Genomic DNA, 13615 nt, shown 5'->3' on the forward strand with positions numbered 1-13615 from the left:
TGGAGTGCAAAATTCCCTTAGCTCCCCAGAAGGACAGATTCATATGGAAGGGGACTCGGTTAGGGGAGTTCTCGGTCAAGTCTGCTTATAGACAGCTCTTGAGACCCACTAGTGATGTTGAATGTTGGAGGAAGATATGGAACTCACAACTGATTCCAAAATTTAACTTCTTCTGGTGGTCCCTTATGCATGGTAAAATCTTGACTCAGGACAATTTGAAAAGGAGGGGATTCCAACTTCCCAACATATGCATTATATATAAAGTTGAGGAGGAAACTATTGACCATCTTTTCATCCATTGCCCCTTCGTTGGACACTTGTGGACCATTACCCTTGAAAAATGTGGTATGCAATGGGTTTTTCAGGATAATATTCATCGGTTTGTTATTGGATGGACACCTCCCTCCCACCACCCCCCGATTCTTCAACTATGGAGGCTGATCCCTCCATAGTTCTATTGGGATGTCTAGAAAGAAAGAAACAACATAATCTTTAGAGATGCTGAAACCCCCTCGGATAAAGTTTTCTACAATTGCTTCAAAATGCCTATGGATAATATATTATTGGCTAGGTGGAAAACCCCCCACAATCCTCCTAGCTCGACTGATAAAAAAATTGTTGAACTACAAAATCTCCCCCCAAAGTTTAAAGTCTTCAACAACAGTACAAAGATCAACATAAAAAAGACCAAATGGTTAGCCCCATACCCCTCTTGGCACAAATTGAATTTTGATGGGTCTGCCCAAAATACCTGCCAAGCGGGAGGTGGAGTCATCTATGACCTCCAGGGGAATACTATTGTAGCTTATGCAGGTAGCCTGAAGAACCATACTGTCACTCAAGCTGAGAGAATGGCTCTCCTTTGGGATCTGAGATTTTCTACTACTATTGATATTAAACATCTGGAAATTGAAGGTGACTCGCAAGTTATTGTGAAGTTTTGAATTGTAGATCTGTTGCTGGTTGGAAAGTGGATTCTATTTTGAGGGATGCTAGAATGCTTTTGGCTAACCTTGACCGTTTCACCATCCACCACATCTTCAAAGAAGGGAATGCAGCTGCTGACTCTATGGCTATGGTGGGTAGGTTGCAAAACGGCTTACGATGCTGGAGGAAAACCGATCTGCTGCCAATGATCACCAAGGAGATCTCAAAGAAAGAAAAAAACCAAGTTTAATGATGAACCCGTATAACTATCATCGGATGAAGAGAATCAATTCTCAAATTTTAAATTTGGAGGGGAAACCGCCCATCATGGGTTGGGCTTGCCACATAGCTCCATATGGCCTTGGCATCAGCTATAAGGGGGGTTAGATAATGATGATATTTATCGATGTATTATCGATATTGGGAAAGGCAATTTTCTAATTATCATCCAGACAAATACCATTTGCGGCGATAAAGGCAACAGCTGGGCTCGACCAAATCACATTGGTTGGATTGATGGTTCACATGAGTGTAATAGATTTCGTGATGGTGAAATGTGTTTAGACACTACTTACAATAATCGCAGCGTTTATTGCATGATTTTATCCCAGAGGTGACTAAGTTTTTTTCTCAACTCTGCCTTTGCTTTGGTTCGGCCCTGTTTCTTTGCTGCCCTATTTCTCATTTGCTCTACTAAGCTAGAAGAAACGACCATGGGGCTTGACAGACTAAGACTGGAACTCGACAAAATAGATGAATTTAAAGCCAGGCCGATAGTGTGGTTTGTCTCCTCATAAGGTGGGATTGATAAATTTATGGAAAGCATGAAAGGAAACGATGAGAGACTGTCTAAGCAGTTCGTCGCCTCCTGGGAGGATAAAAGGGTCACCATGGGTGGTATTTCCTTTGAAATCAACGAAGAGGTGATCGCTCAAGCAATGGGTCTATCCAAGGAGGGGAGGAAATGGAAGAAACAAAGCCGCATTTCAGATACCACCAGCCTGAACCAATTTTTCCGTGAGGGGGAGAACCTTGTGCAGAGGGCGGGCGACTTCAACCGGGAAGAGCTTCCGCCGCCTTGGGACGGGGTCTGCTACATCATAATGAAATATTTCACCCTTGAAGGACGGTATGGGGTCTTCTACTATTATCACCTTCCTTTCCTTAACCATCTTAGGAATAAAGATCTTATCTCCATTCCTTTTTTTCTGCTGCACTCTTTGGACTCTAATGTTAAAGATATTGCAGAGGCTAAGAAAAAAGGCAAGGACTTTCCTATTCTGCACCAAGGCCTTATCCTCCACCTCTATAATTTCCACCTAGCCCTTTGCCCCCCCCCCCGGACGATTTTTATCTAGAATGTGTCTGAAAACCAAACCCTGGCCATTGCTGCTGATAAACCCGACATAAGCCCCCCTCGACTGCCTGAAGTTGGCTCCTGTAGTAAGAAGAATAAAAACCGCCATTCAAAGGATGCTAAAACCCCTAAGAAGGTTAGAATTTAGGAAATTGACTCTGATGTGGACATTATGAATGAGGCTAACACTCCCTGCTGCTCTATGAGATTGGCCTCCAAACCCCCTAAGAAATCCTTAAGGGACCCCTTCTCATCCCATGAAACTGGGAATTCCATCCCTTTTGACAATGTGGCCCTGTTTTAGTCCACCTTGACCCCCTGCTCTATCAACTCCACCCACGCTTCTAAGAGTCCAAAAAAATACATGAGTCTAGAGGCCGACCCCAAATCCCAGACCAACTCTCCGTCCCCTACTCTCAAGTTCGATAAGATGATGGCGGTGGAGGAAGTGAGCAACATAAAGGAGGAAGAGGACAACAATCTAGCAGAATGGGGTAAGAAAGTGGAGGGTATGTTTGAAAACTTGCAGGAAATCATCAGCAGAATGGAGGCCATTGAGAACAAGCTACAAGACGTCTCTAGGTTTGCTCTGAATGTTATGCACTGCTCGGCGACCACTCTGTGTCTTCTGCAAGAAAGCACAATCAAAGACAAAGGAAAGGAGGACGAAGACTACAGGGACCTCTTCAAATTCCTCACCAAGGAATGGGCTAGGAAGCTCCTCCCCAAGAAGAGACATGGAAAAAAGAAATAGCTGTCTTCTATGGTTTGGATCTCTGGTTTTTTGTTCGGCCCTAGTGGCCTATCGACTTATAGTTTTAGCTTCTGGTTATGCTTGAACTTAACTATCTATTGCCCTGCGTGGCATACTTTTTTTAAGACTTTTATTTACCTAGTTAATATGCGTAGAATGATTAAAGTTTTTGATAGAGGAAAAGTTTAGGGGGCTGTGATTTTGCTGTTGCTTTGCTGACAGTTGGCTTGCCACTGTTTTTCTTTTTCTGTACCTGGGCCAACCCCCTTGTTTTGGGTGCTTTTAATATCAAAAACATTTCAAGTCATTTTTGTTTTTCAAAATAAAAAACAAACAAATAAATAACATAAACAATACACTTAAATTTCAACTCTCTCAATTATGATGAACCACGTTCTTTGTGTTATGCGTTGTTGTGTTATGCCAATGTAAGGGATCCCTATCTTGCTTACTCAATAAAAAAACAATACACTTAAATTCAAAAATTAATAGCATAAAAACATTTCCAACCACTTTTGACTTAAAAAAAACAAAAATTAACAAGCATAATCAACATTTCCAACCACATTTCCATTTGTAGAGATTCTATTATATTGTTAAGATGCACCTACTCCTAACACTTGGTGCTCTTATGTGAAACCTTAATTCCTACCTATTTAAAAATGGGACCACTTCTTTTCTTTGTTTTTTGGAATTTCACTATAAACAATATTTTAAGATTAATTTTTTTTTATATTAATAAATATTTTATCAATTAGATTTTTAATCATTCAACTATAATATAATATAATATTACTACTTGCAAGGCTAAGGGCTATTCTTTATATAAAATAATATCTTGTTAAAAACATAAATTTGTAATTGTAAAATACAATTGTTTTTTAGAAGATTTTTTTGTATTTTTACAGTATTGAAAAGGGAGCAAATTTTTAAACACAATTGTTTTTCAAAAAGCTCAAACCAATAGAAATCTCATAAAAATCCATTATGATTTCCAAATTTTGTATTTTTGATCAGATACTAGAAATTCTCTTACAAACGTTAAAAACCTTTCATTTTATTTTAGTTAAAATGACCTTTGAGAGTCGCAACAGGCAGAAGTGGACCCTACAGCAGCCAGAGATTCTTCCTCCATGGCATCGTGTTTGGACTGGACTTGTCCAGATTCCCTACGAAACATGGGCGGCTCCCACAGACTTCATAGCAAATTCTGGTATTAACCTAAACAATAATTTTTCTAATTTTTAACACATTTCACGAGGTGAAATTCTTTGTCTGCATTCAAATTCATTGAATCCATTGCTTATAATAATGGTGGAGATGAAGTAAACAAGATAATCTCTGCTTTTGGCATTCTATCCTCTGCAGAGAAGGCGTTAGCAGAAACTGAAATCAATTGACGGATCCAAAATGGGCGCGGTGAGAAACGCACTGAAATTAGCGTTTGCAAGGCGCTATGGAACTGCCTCTCAGCAGCAATTTACTAGGCCCAATTTCAACATCAAGAAGGATGTCACTGAGGTAATTTTTTGTTCTTTGTCTGCATTTTGCTTTGGATTAATGGCGGCTGTCATGTGTACTGAGGAGGAGGGGAAATTTATGACTTTGCAGCTGGTAACGAGGACTCCCCTTGTGCAACTCAACAGAGTAACAGAGGACTGTGGAGCTCAAATTGTGGCTAAGATGGAGATGATGCAGCCTTGCTGCAGCGTCAAGGATCGGTAGGTGATATATATTTTTTAATTTTTGTTTGGAGGATGAGTATTTTGGATCTTTGCCTTGAAATAAATTGTTGAGCAAAATTGTACGGCAAACTTTCAAATCTGATACAGATGCAATGGTATGGATGTAGAAATTTTTACACGGTTTCAGCGAAAACTTCGGAAATTCAATTTCAATGGACTAATAATAACATAATCCTACTTAAATCTTCTCATTGTTTTTATTTCCATGAACAAAAGATAAGCTTGATTATTTTGTGTATGGCAGGGTTGGGTACGCCATGATAAAAGATGCAGAGGACAAAGGGCTTATTTCCCCTGGCAAGGTATAAGGAGGATCATACATAACAATTTTTGGAGAAATTTTTGTAAAAAGTCACAAATATGTATATTTTTACAGTTTTTTCATAAAATATTTACTGCTATTTACAAATATAAAAGCAATTATGTAAAAACTGCCGCACAGATATGTCTTCAAAAATTTTAATTTCTGAAAGAATTTTTTATTTTTCTTTTTAAGATTCTGTTAAATTTGCCTGACTGTGGGACTGATAGATTCCATTCTGTTTGAAAAAAAGGTATATACCTATTTGCCTTATAGATTAAATGTATCGACAGTACATCTTCTAATTTTTTTTCCAAATTCAACACTACAGACCCTTAAATTTAATGTTGCTTCTGCAAACAGTTTTTTAATAAAACTATTTATTGTTATTTACAAATATAGAAGTAATAATGTAAAAACTACCGCACAGATTTATCTTCAAAATTTGTACAATTTTCTTAAAAGATCTTTATTTTTCTTTTTAAGATTCTGTTAAATTTTCCTGGCTGTAGTACTGATTGAATCCATTCTGTTTGAAAAGTAGCTATATCTCTATTTCCCTTTTAGGTTAAATGTATGGTCAATACACTCAATACATCTTCTAAGTTTTTTTTTCCAAATTCATCTGTACAAACTGTAAATTTATTGTTGCTTCTGCAAATTTTCTTTTTCCATTTAAAATGGTTAACATATTCTATTGTTTGGGTCGCACAGACAATACTTGTGGAGCCAACTTCTGGAAATATGGGGATAGGGTTGTCGTTTGTAGCAGCAGCGAAAGGGTACAAGCTCTTACTCACAATGCCCTCCTACACTAGCCTCGAACGGAGAGTAACAATGCGGGCCTTTGGGTCTGAACTTGTGCTTACGGACCCTGACAAGGGCATGGGCGGCGCCGTCAAGAAGGCAGGCCAGATTCTGGAGAGCACTCCTGATGCCTTCATGCTTCAGCAGTTCGAGAATCCTGCCAATGTTAGGGTGGGTTTGGCAATTTCTGTTTTAACTGCTGGCTGAAAGTTTAAAAGTTCCTGTATCTACACTAAAATTTAGATATACACCATACATTTTTTCTAATTCAGTAACTAAAAAGTTTTATGATCAATGTTTTGAACCATATTCAACGATTATGTATCTGAGTGTTGAATTAAATTCTCTGTTTTTTATTATAACATTTCAAATTACACTAACCCATGCAATTTAATTCAAAAGCACTTAGATTCACTTTTTAAAATTTATAAATTTTCCTAATAAATTCCATTGAAGAAAAGTTTTAGTTAACCTGCCTCCCTCAATAGCAGGCTAATAATTGTGGGCTGAATGTTGTGTGGTTACAGGCCCACTTTGAGACCACAGGTCCAGAGATCTGGGAAGATACCCTTGGTCAGGTAGATATCTTTGTGATGGGAATTGGGAGTGGAGGAACTGTCTCCGGTGTGGGCAGATATCTCAAATCCAAGAATCCCAATGTCAAGGTATGGTAAAAGCTTAAAATTATGTTTCATTTTAGGTGTTTCAGTTTAAATAAGCTATTTTCTCTGGATTTTATGTACATTTTTAGCAGTTCCTTTCCCTGTTCTCTCTGCATTATGTTTCATTTTTAGTGCTTCAATTCTTTAAAGTTGGCTTGATGAGAAACAAAAAAAACCATTCTATTTAATACAACATAAATAGTTAAAAGGAAGCCATGAAAAATAATACTATTCCAGGTAGGGTGCAGAGTGTTGAAATTTTGATGGCAGGCAGGGTCGACCGTCAAATTTAGGCTGTGATATCAGGGTATATTTAGACCCAAAAAAATCGATGTTGATTGTTTTATTTTATATATTTTCACTTAATTTGTTTCTTTCCTCTTTCCCATCAACCATAATAATCCCAGGCGAACCGCACTTACCATATAAAAATATTTTTTCATTTTAAAGGAAAAAACTATGGGCGTATGGACAAGATGGATTGACTCAGCTTCCTAGAATATCTGTCTCCGTCAGCCACCATCTCCATATTTTCATATATATTTTTGATCGAATAATCTTAGTACATGGTTTTATTTAGTTTGGCATATTTATTGTTTTTCAAATTTAATATTATATTAGAAAGTATCATTCTTTCTTTGTTTAGAATATTCTCAGTCTTTATATCATTATTTTTTTCAATTTAATGCTGTATGTGTATTTGACTTTCAAATTCTATATTCAAATTTATTGTGTATCAAAACCTATTCAATCTCAATTAGTTTTTATTTATAGACTCGCACCAAAACATTCAAATTATGCATGTAGAACTTGTATCGAAAGACATCACCTATAAGCCATTTCAGTCATACTTCAATTAGAACATTAAGACAACCCTTCCACACATACACTTAGAGTGGTCACTTAGCATTCATTACTTTGCCACCATTCAATTTTTTTTATCAATTATTTTAATTACATTAACTCTTGTATTAACAAATATCAAAACCCTAGTTCTTGAAGTAGGCCACCTTGACATCTAGCATTTCATTGCTTCATTGTATCAAGCACTTTGCATCATTGTGTCACATGATTGTTAGCTACAAGTACATCTATTATATATGTTGCTTGGTGTATCTGCCAATCATTAATTTTAGCAATCTTCATATGCCTCTAATAGCAAGTTTTTATGATGCTTCTTAGCACCTTTATGTTTTCCTTTTACAAGTGTAAATGCATGCATGCAATGTCTACAATTATTGACAAGGACTCACTTAGGGGGTTTAGAGCCATATTTCTAACCTTGATTTGAATCTTCATATAGTTCCACATTTTTTTCCAGTCATTTGTTTCAAGGGCCAATTATAAGTATTAGCCCTCTATCCCAATCAAATTAATCCCCCTCTTGTTGGAGAAACAAGCCACTCTTAACCCTATCAATGAACCTACTAAAAATTATCCTCTTGTTGGAGAAACAAGCCACACTTAACCCTATCAATGAACCTACTAAAAATTATTGGTTGAAAAGAGGAATGGTATTGTAGTGGTAGAGCACTTTAGCATGTATATGAGAGGTCCTAAATTCTAATCTTAAATGGTTCATAAAAAATAACATGATATCAAAACTAAAAAAGGATCCATGAAAACCAAAGTTTCACTCAAGGGAAGGTGTTGGAGAAATGAACCACACTTGATCTATTATAAGAAGTTTGCTAAAAAGAACTAATCTAAAAAAAGAATGATAGCTTAGTGCTAAAACATCCTACTTTAAATGATTCACTTGTTTATTGAATAAACTTTACTATATAAATAAATAACCTAATGATTGATTACAACTATTAGTTTATCGTTAATACCACACATTTATAAGATATGAACTCATATATTTAACCAATGTAATTAACTCTATGCATTTCCAAAGAAATATATGTTCATGTATTGTATTTTATAATATTTAATTAATTTTTAAAATAATTTTTATATGATGAATTAGTATAATTATTTGACACGATAAATTTTCTTAATATGTACAGATTTATGGACTTGAGCCAGCTGAAAGTAATGTATTAAATGGTGGAACACCAGGTTATACAATTAAATTATTTATTATTTATATTTATTTTTTTTACTTTCCAATTCTTAATTTATTTGTATTTCAATATTTATAACTAATTTGTATGTTAACATTGTTCATTTTTAGGTCCACATAGTATAACCGGTACCGGTGTTGGATTTAAGCCTAAGATTTTGGACATGGATATTCTTGATGGAGTTGTAGAGGTATGTTTTATTATTTTTATGTAATATAACTAAAATTTTAGTATATAAATGTTGAAATAAAACTAATAATATTAAATGTCAATAATTTTTTTTAAAATAATAATATCTCAAATTTCTTATTGAATACAATCTCTAAAATAATGTATTTATGTATAGGTTACAAGTGAAGATGCTATAAAAATGGCAAGAGAACTAGCTGTGAAGGAAGGCCTTATGGTGAATATTTCCTCTCCTTTTTATTGAATCTTCTTTTAAGTTGACAATTCATTATATGATGTTTTATCAAGACTCCATTGCATAATTAGGAGTTCATAATTAGGAGTTCATTGTGAAAGCATTCACAACCTTAATGTGTAATAATGTTTACTTCTAAACATATTTTATAATGGTTGTGGCAATTATTTCTATATTGTAGGTTGGAATCTCTTCAGGGGCTAATACTGTTGGAGCACTTAATTTGGCAAGAAAACCAGAAAATCGCAATAAACTTATTGTGGTATGTAAATTACTAAATCACACATAGTGTGTTACTTACTGCATTGTTTTTCTTATATAAAGATATACTCTAATTACTACTTGTGGCATTTTATCAGACTCTACACCCAAGTTTTGGAGAACGATATTTATCATCGATACTATTCCAAAAACTAAGAGAAGAAGCTGAAATGATGCAACCAGTGCCCGTGGACTAATAGTGCAAGATTTATGATATGAAAGGGAATTAAACAAATGCTAAAATGTTTTATGTAGAAAATATATTTAAATGATAGACTTATTAAAATTAGTTTTTCTTCTTCTAGGAGAGTACTTTCTCCTATAAAACTTCATAATAACTTTTCTTAAATATAAGTATTGATGATCACTATTTTGTTGTTATAATTTATTGGCATCAGTGAGACCCATTATTTCACCATTTTCAATTACTTTTACTATCAATTAAAAACAATTGATTTTTTTTAATTTAATTTAATTTTTTATGTTTCAAAAGTTATAAATTTTAAATTTATGAATTAATGGATACAAAGACAATAATCTAGTTTAAACATAAAGATGGCATGGAAGACATATAAGAAAAAAGATATAACTTTGTATGGAATGGATAGATGAAATTATTTAGATTGGAAATGCGTTAAGGATAAAAATATATATTTAATATATTTATTTCTTTGATATATATTAGTTTACATGGATTGTGCTAATGCATAATTTTAGTATCATTAATCAATCTTAATTATAATTGGCGAAAAAATAGTATATAGATATCGGTCCAGAGATATTTCATTGTAAATCAGAATTAAGGTTTTGGAATATGAGCTTTAGAGGATATGTTGCACTTTAGGGATATAATCTGAGGGTCCATGTCCCTTCTGGTAGATATAAGTAGATAAGGAAGATTTATTCACCATAATAGATAACATATAGAAGAGATATAGATGATAGAGATAATATATATGTATAAAGGATGCATAAGGAATGCAATGATTATATATTGATATATGGATACAAATAATTTTGATTTGGGGTCTATTATGTGTATGTAACATTTTAATCTAATTTACAACTAAGATAGGATTTGGAATACCTTCCTTGTCGTCCCAGTAGGATAGAGTTTGGGTTAGAAGACTACAACATAAAAAATCCTTTGGGTATAGAACTTTGGGTTGTATCTCTCAAATTTCTTGCTAACATTGGTTCTATTGTTGAGGCCTTGGTTAGTTTTGTTAAGATTTTGCTGGGAAATTTTCAGAATTTCAAATTATTACTAGATCAAGAAGATAAACAACAAATGAAAGGAAATATATGATCATTCAAAATTATATCTTCTTGACGTCTACCCTGTGAGAGGGGGTTGGGCACCAAGGGGATGGGAAATGTAATAGGGGGGAAAGGTTCAAAGAGGCCTACAAAGGATGTGACCATTAGCATAACTCACCATGGGACACAATAAAGGAGTAATGCAATTCTAAATCTAAAACAACCATGGAAAAAGGTGACTACAAGAATTCAAGAGAGATTAAGGAAAACACTGAGTTAGAGAAGAGAGAAAGATTGGGCATCCCTAATGGAGTAGAAATAAGGCAAAAACAAAAGTTGGAAACATAAGGACAAATAAGAAGAATGAAGATAGCAACAAAGACAAGACTTGAGTGTGCTAATGTGGTTGTTGTTGAGCGTATTGGTGTGAGTGTTGTTAGAAAATGAGGGAAAGAAAGTAGAAATAGAGATGAGAAGATCTTGAAAAAGTACATATTCATGCCTAAATGAGGCATAACAATTACTAAGCAGTTTGGCGAGAAATTTGGATGGATATAGAAGAGAGAGGAGATTTTTGTTAGAAGAATGTAGTAGCAATGGGGCTCCTACACTACCACAACTCTCTAAGCATCATAAACCTAAAATTGACTTTAGTAATGGGTTATTGCAAGAAGTTGAGTCCACTTTTTGGCCAAAAAGTGGAAGTGTTTTCCCCGATTTTCAAATTTTGCTACATTTGACCTAAAACTTTGAAACACTTAGAGATTGAATCTTGAAAAAAGTCAATAATATTAAATGTAGCACTTGGAATCTAGTTTCCAAATATGTAATTTATTTTAATACCTAGATAATAGAAATTGACTTTCAAAGGGGATTTCTAAAAACCACTTTTTAAAAATGTCTATTTCAGGACCATACCATGCATGTGTACAACGACCACTTTTTGACATAAATAAAAGTTTTTTTTCGAACCCCCCTAGGAAATGATATGCAACACATTGAAGGTTGATGAGGATATTTTTTAAATATGTTTTTTATTAATTTTTTATTGACCCTAATTGTTTTAAAAACTTGTTGTGTACGACTAGCATAATTTGACCTAAACTTATCGTTTTTTCATTTTTCATTTTTAAATTAAAAAGGATTTTGTATAGATTGATGACATATAATTTGTTTTTCAAAAAATGTAAAAAGAAAAAGTTATTAAATAAACAAAATTAATTAATATTTCAATTTTATGGACTAGATTCAATGCAAATTAATAAGAAATAAATTATTTTAAAAAATTACATATTTGGAATGTATATAGTGTAATATGAAATGGGTTTTAATTTCATTGAAAAATAATATGATAATGGGCATAAAAAATATGGCAAAAGTTAGTATTTGACCATGTCATCAATACAACCTTGTACTTGTAGGTCCAAGGCTAAGGGTTGGGCATTGCATGCCTTTTCTGAACCTAAACCCGATGCACATGGCAGGCTCTGTTTTAAAAATTTAAGAAAGGAGGTCTCATTTCACTAAACGAGTCCCATGGGGGCTTGATTGGCTAGGCAATATTATATGACATGCGTTGATATTGGGGGGTTTGATATCCCGAAAATAAATAAAAAAAATATTTTCTATCTAGTGAAAATAGGGGGTTTTAATTTGGGCTATGAAAAATTACAATATCTAATGAAAATAAAGGGCTTTTTAGTTCAGTTTATGTATTGGGCGGGGGAGACAATAAAGGAGTTTAGGGAAACATTTTTGGAAAATAGGGGGATTCCATAGTATGCCATGAAGACATGTGATATAACTTGGGTTTACTAAGTGAAGCCCTTGTGACGGGTCCCCGTTTTGAAAACGAGGCTCTGTTATATTTTTTGACCATTAATTTACATAACGGGGCCCCGTTTTCTGAATGGAAACTTGATATATAAATAACTTCTTGTTTACAAAATGGGGACTCGTTACAAAAATAGTTGTTACTATAAAAAAAGAGGAAAAAATACAATGATTATAGAGCTTCTTATTGGTATCCATACTAATAGAGAATAATTACACTATTTGGCTTATTATCGGCTTAGTTTTTGACTTCTATTCAATCTGAATTTATAGAAAGTCAACAATTTTGAATTTTAATTTTAGAGCAATTTTTTTTTTAATCAAGAGGGATTTGTAAAGATGGGATCAAAGAAACGTCAAAAGAGACAAAGGAGGGTGATGACAACAGAGGAAATTCAAGCACAAAGAGAGAAGGAGGCAAAATGCCAAAGAAATGGAGGATCAAATATACGACAATTGAAGATGAGCTCTACTAGTGTTTGAGGTTGCGTACTGCATATTGCTTTTTTCAGACCGCATTTACAGCGAGACTTTTGCGTTTATTATGGCTCTGACCAACTTTAGCCCAGCAGTTGATGTTGGTGCTTGAGTTGCTGCGACAGACCCTCATGGCACCCTAGAACAAGCGCCCTCACAAATTTATTCTGAAAGTGCTTCACAAGGTATGTCCTCGCCTGATTTTGTGCTTCTTGTTCAAGATTTTGATAATGTCTGTGAGTGGCTTGAAAAATGCACTTTGATACGATATTTTGTGGGTAGGATCCCTCCTGAAAGCATGCTTCGTGATTGGGTCTCCAAAGCCTGGTCTCCTCATGGAGTCTTGTTTGATGGCATCCAAAGTCTCACGAAGGGTTTCTTTTTGTTTCTCTTGTCGAACCCTTCCCATGTTAAGGCTATCTTATCTCATGGGCCATTGACTGTTTCGTTTTCCCTCTTGGTTTTTCAGTGCTGGTCTCGAGACTTTTCTTTCTCAGATGACAAAAAGTTGTGAGTCCCGATCTGGGTTGAGTTCCCTTGTCTTCCTTTTCCTTGTTGGCCTTTCATGCAAACTATTGCTCAGTTTGTTGGAAAAGTTATTTGCCTTGAGCTAGACTATTTTTTTAATGCTCACCCTCAAAAGAGGGTCTACGTTGAGGTTGACCTTTCACGCGACCTAAAAGAAACTATTGATATTTAGGTGGGAGGTAATACCTTTGCCCAGAAGGTGCTTTATTT

The 13615-nt window shown here is 34.6% G+C and overlaps 1 protein-coding gene across 1 annotated transcript; it reads left to right on the top strand.

The window, feature by feature from the left end:
- The first annotated feature begins 4214 nt into the window (after positions 1-4214).
- LOC131044640 (bifunctional L-3-cyanoalanine synthase/cysteine synthase, mitochondrial) lies at positions 4215-9677 on the top strand. Its single transcript, XM_057978002.2, has 10 exons — positions 4215-4559; positions 4650-4759; positions 5028-5085; positions 5799-6062; positions 6419-6556; positions 8566-8617; positions 8733-8812; positions 8969-9028; positions 9228-9308; positions 9406-9677. Exons 1-10 carry the CDS (start codon positions 4449-4451, stop codon positions 9502-9504), a joined length of 1053 nt encoding a protein of 350 aa, XP_057833985.2. The 5' UTR covers positions 4215-4448; the 3' UTR covers positions 9505-9677.
- The last annotated feature ends 3938 nt before the right edge of the window (positions 9678-13615 follow it).

Source organism: Cryptomeria japonica, chromosome 1, assembly GCF_030272615.1.
Source record: "Cryptomeria japonica chromosome 1, Sugi_1.0, whole genome shotgun sequence".
Classification (NCBI taxonomy): domain Eukaryota; kingdom Viridiplantae; phylum Streptophyta; class Pinopsida; order Cupressales; family Cupressaceae; genus Cryptomeria; species Cryptomeria japonica.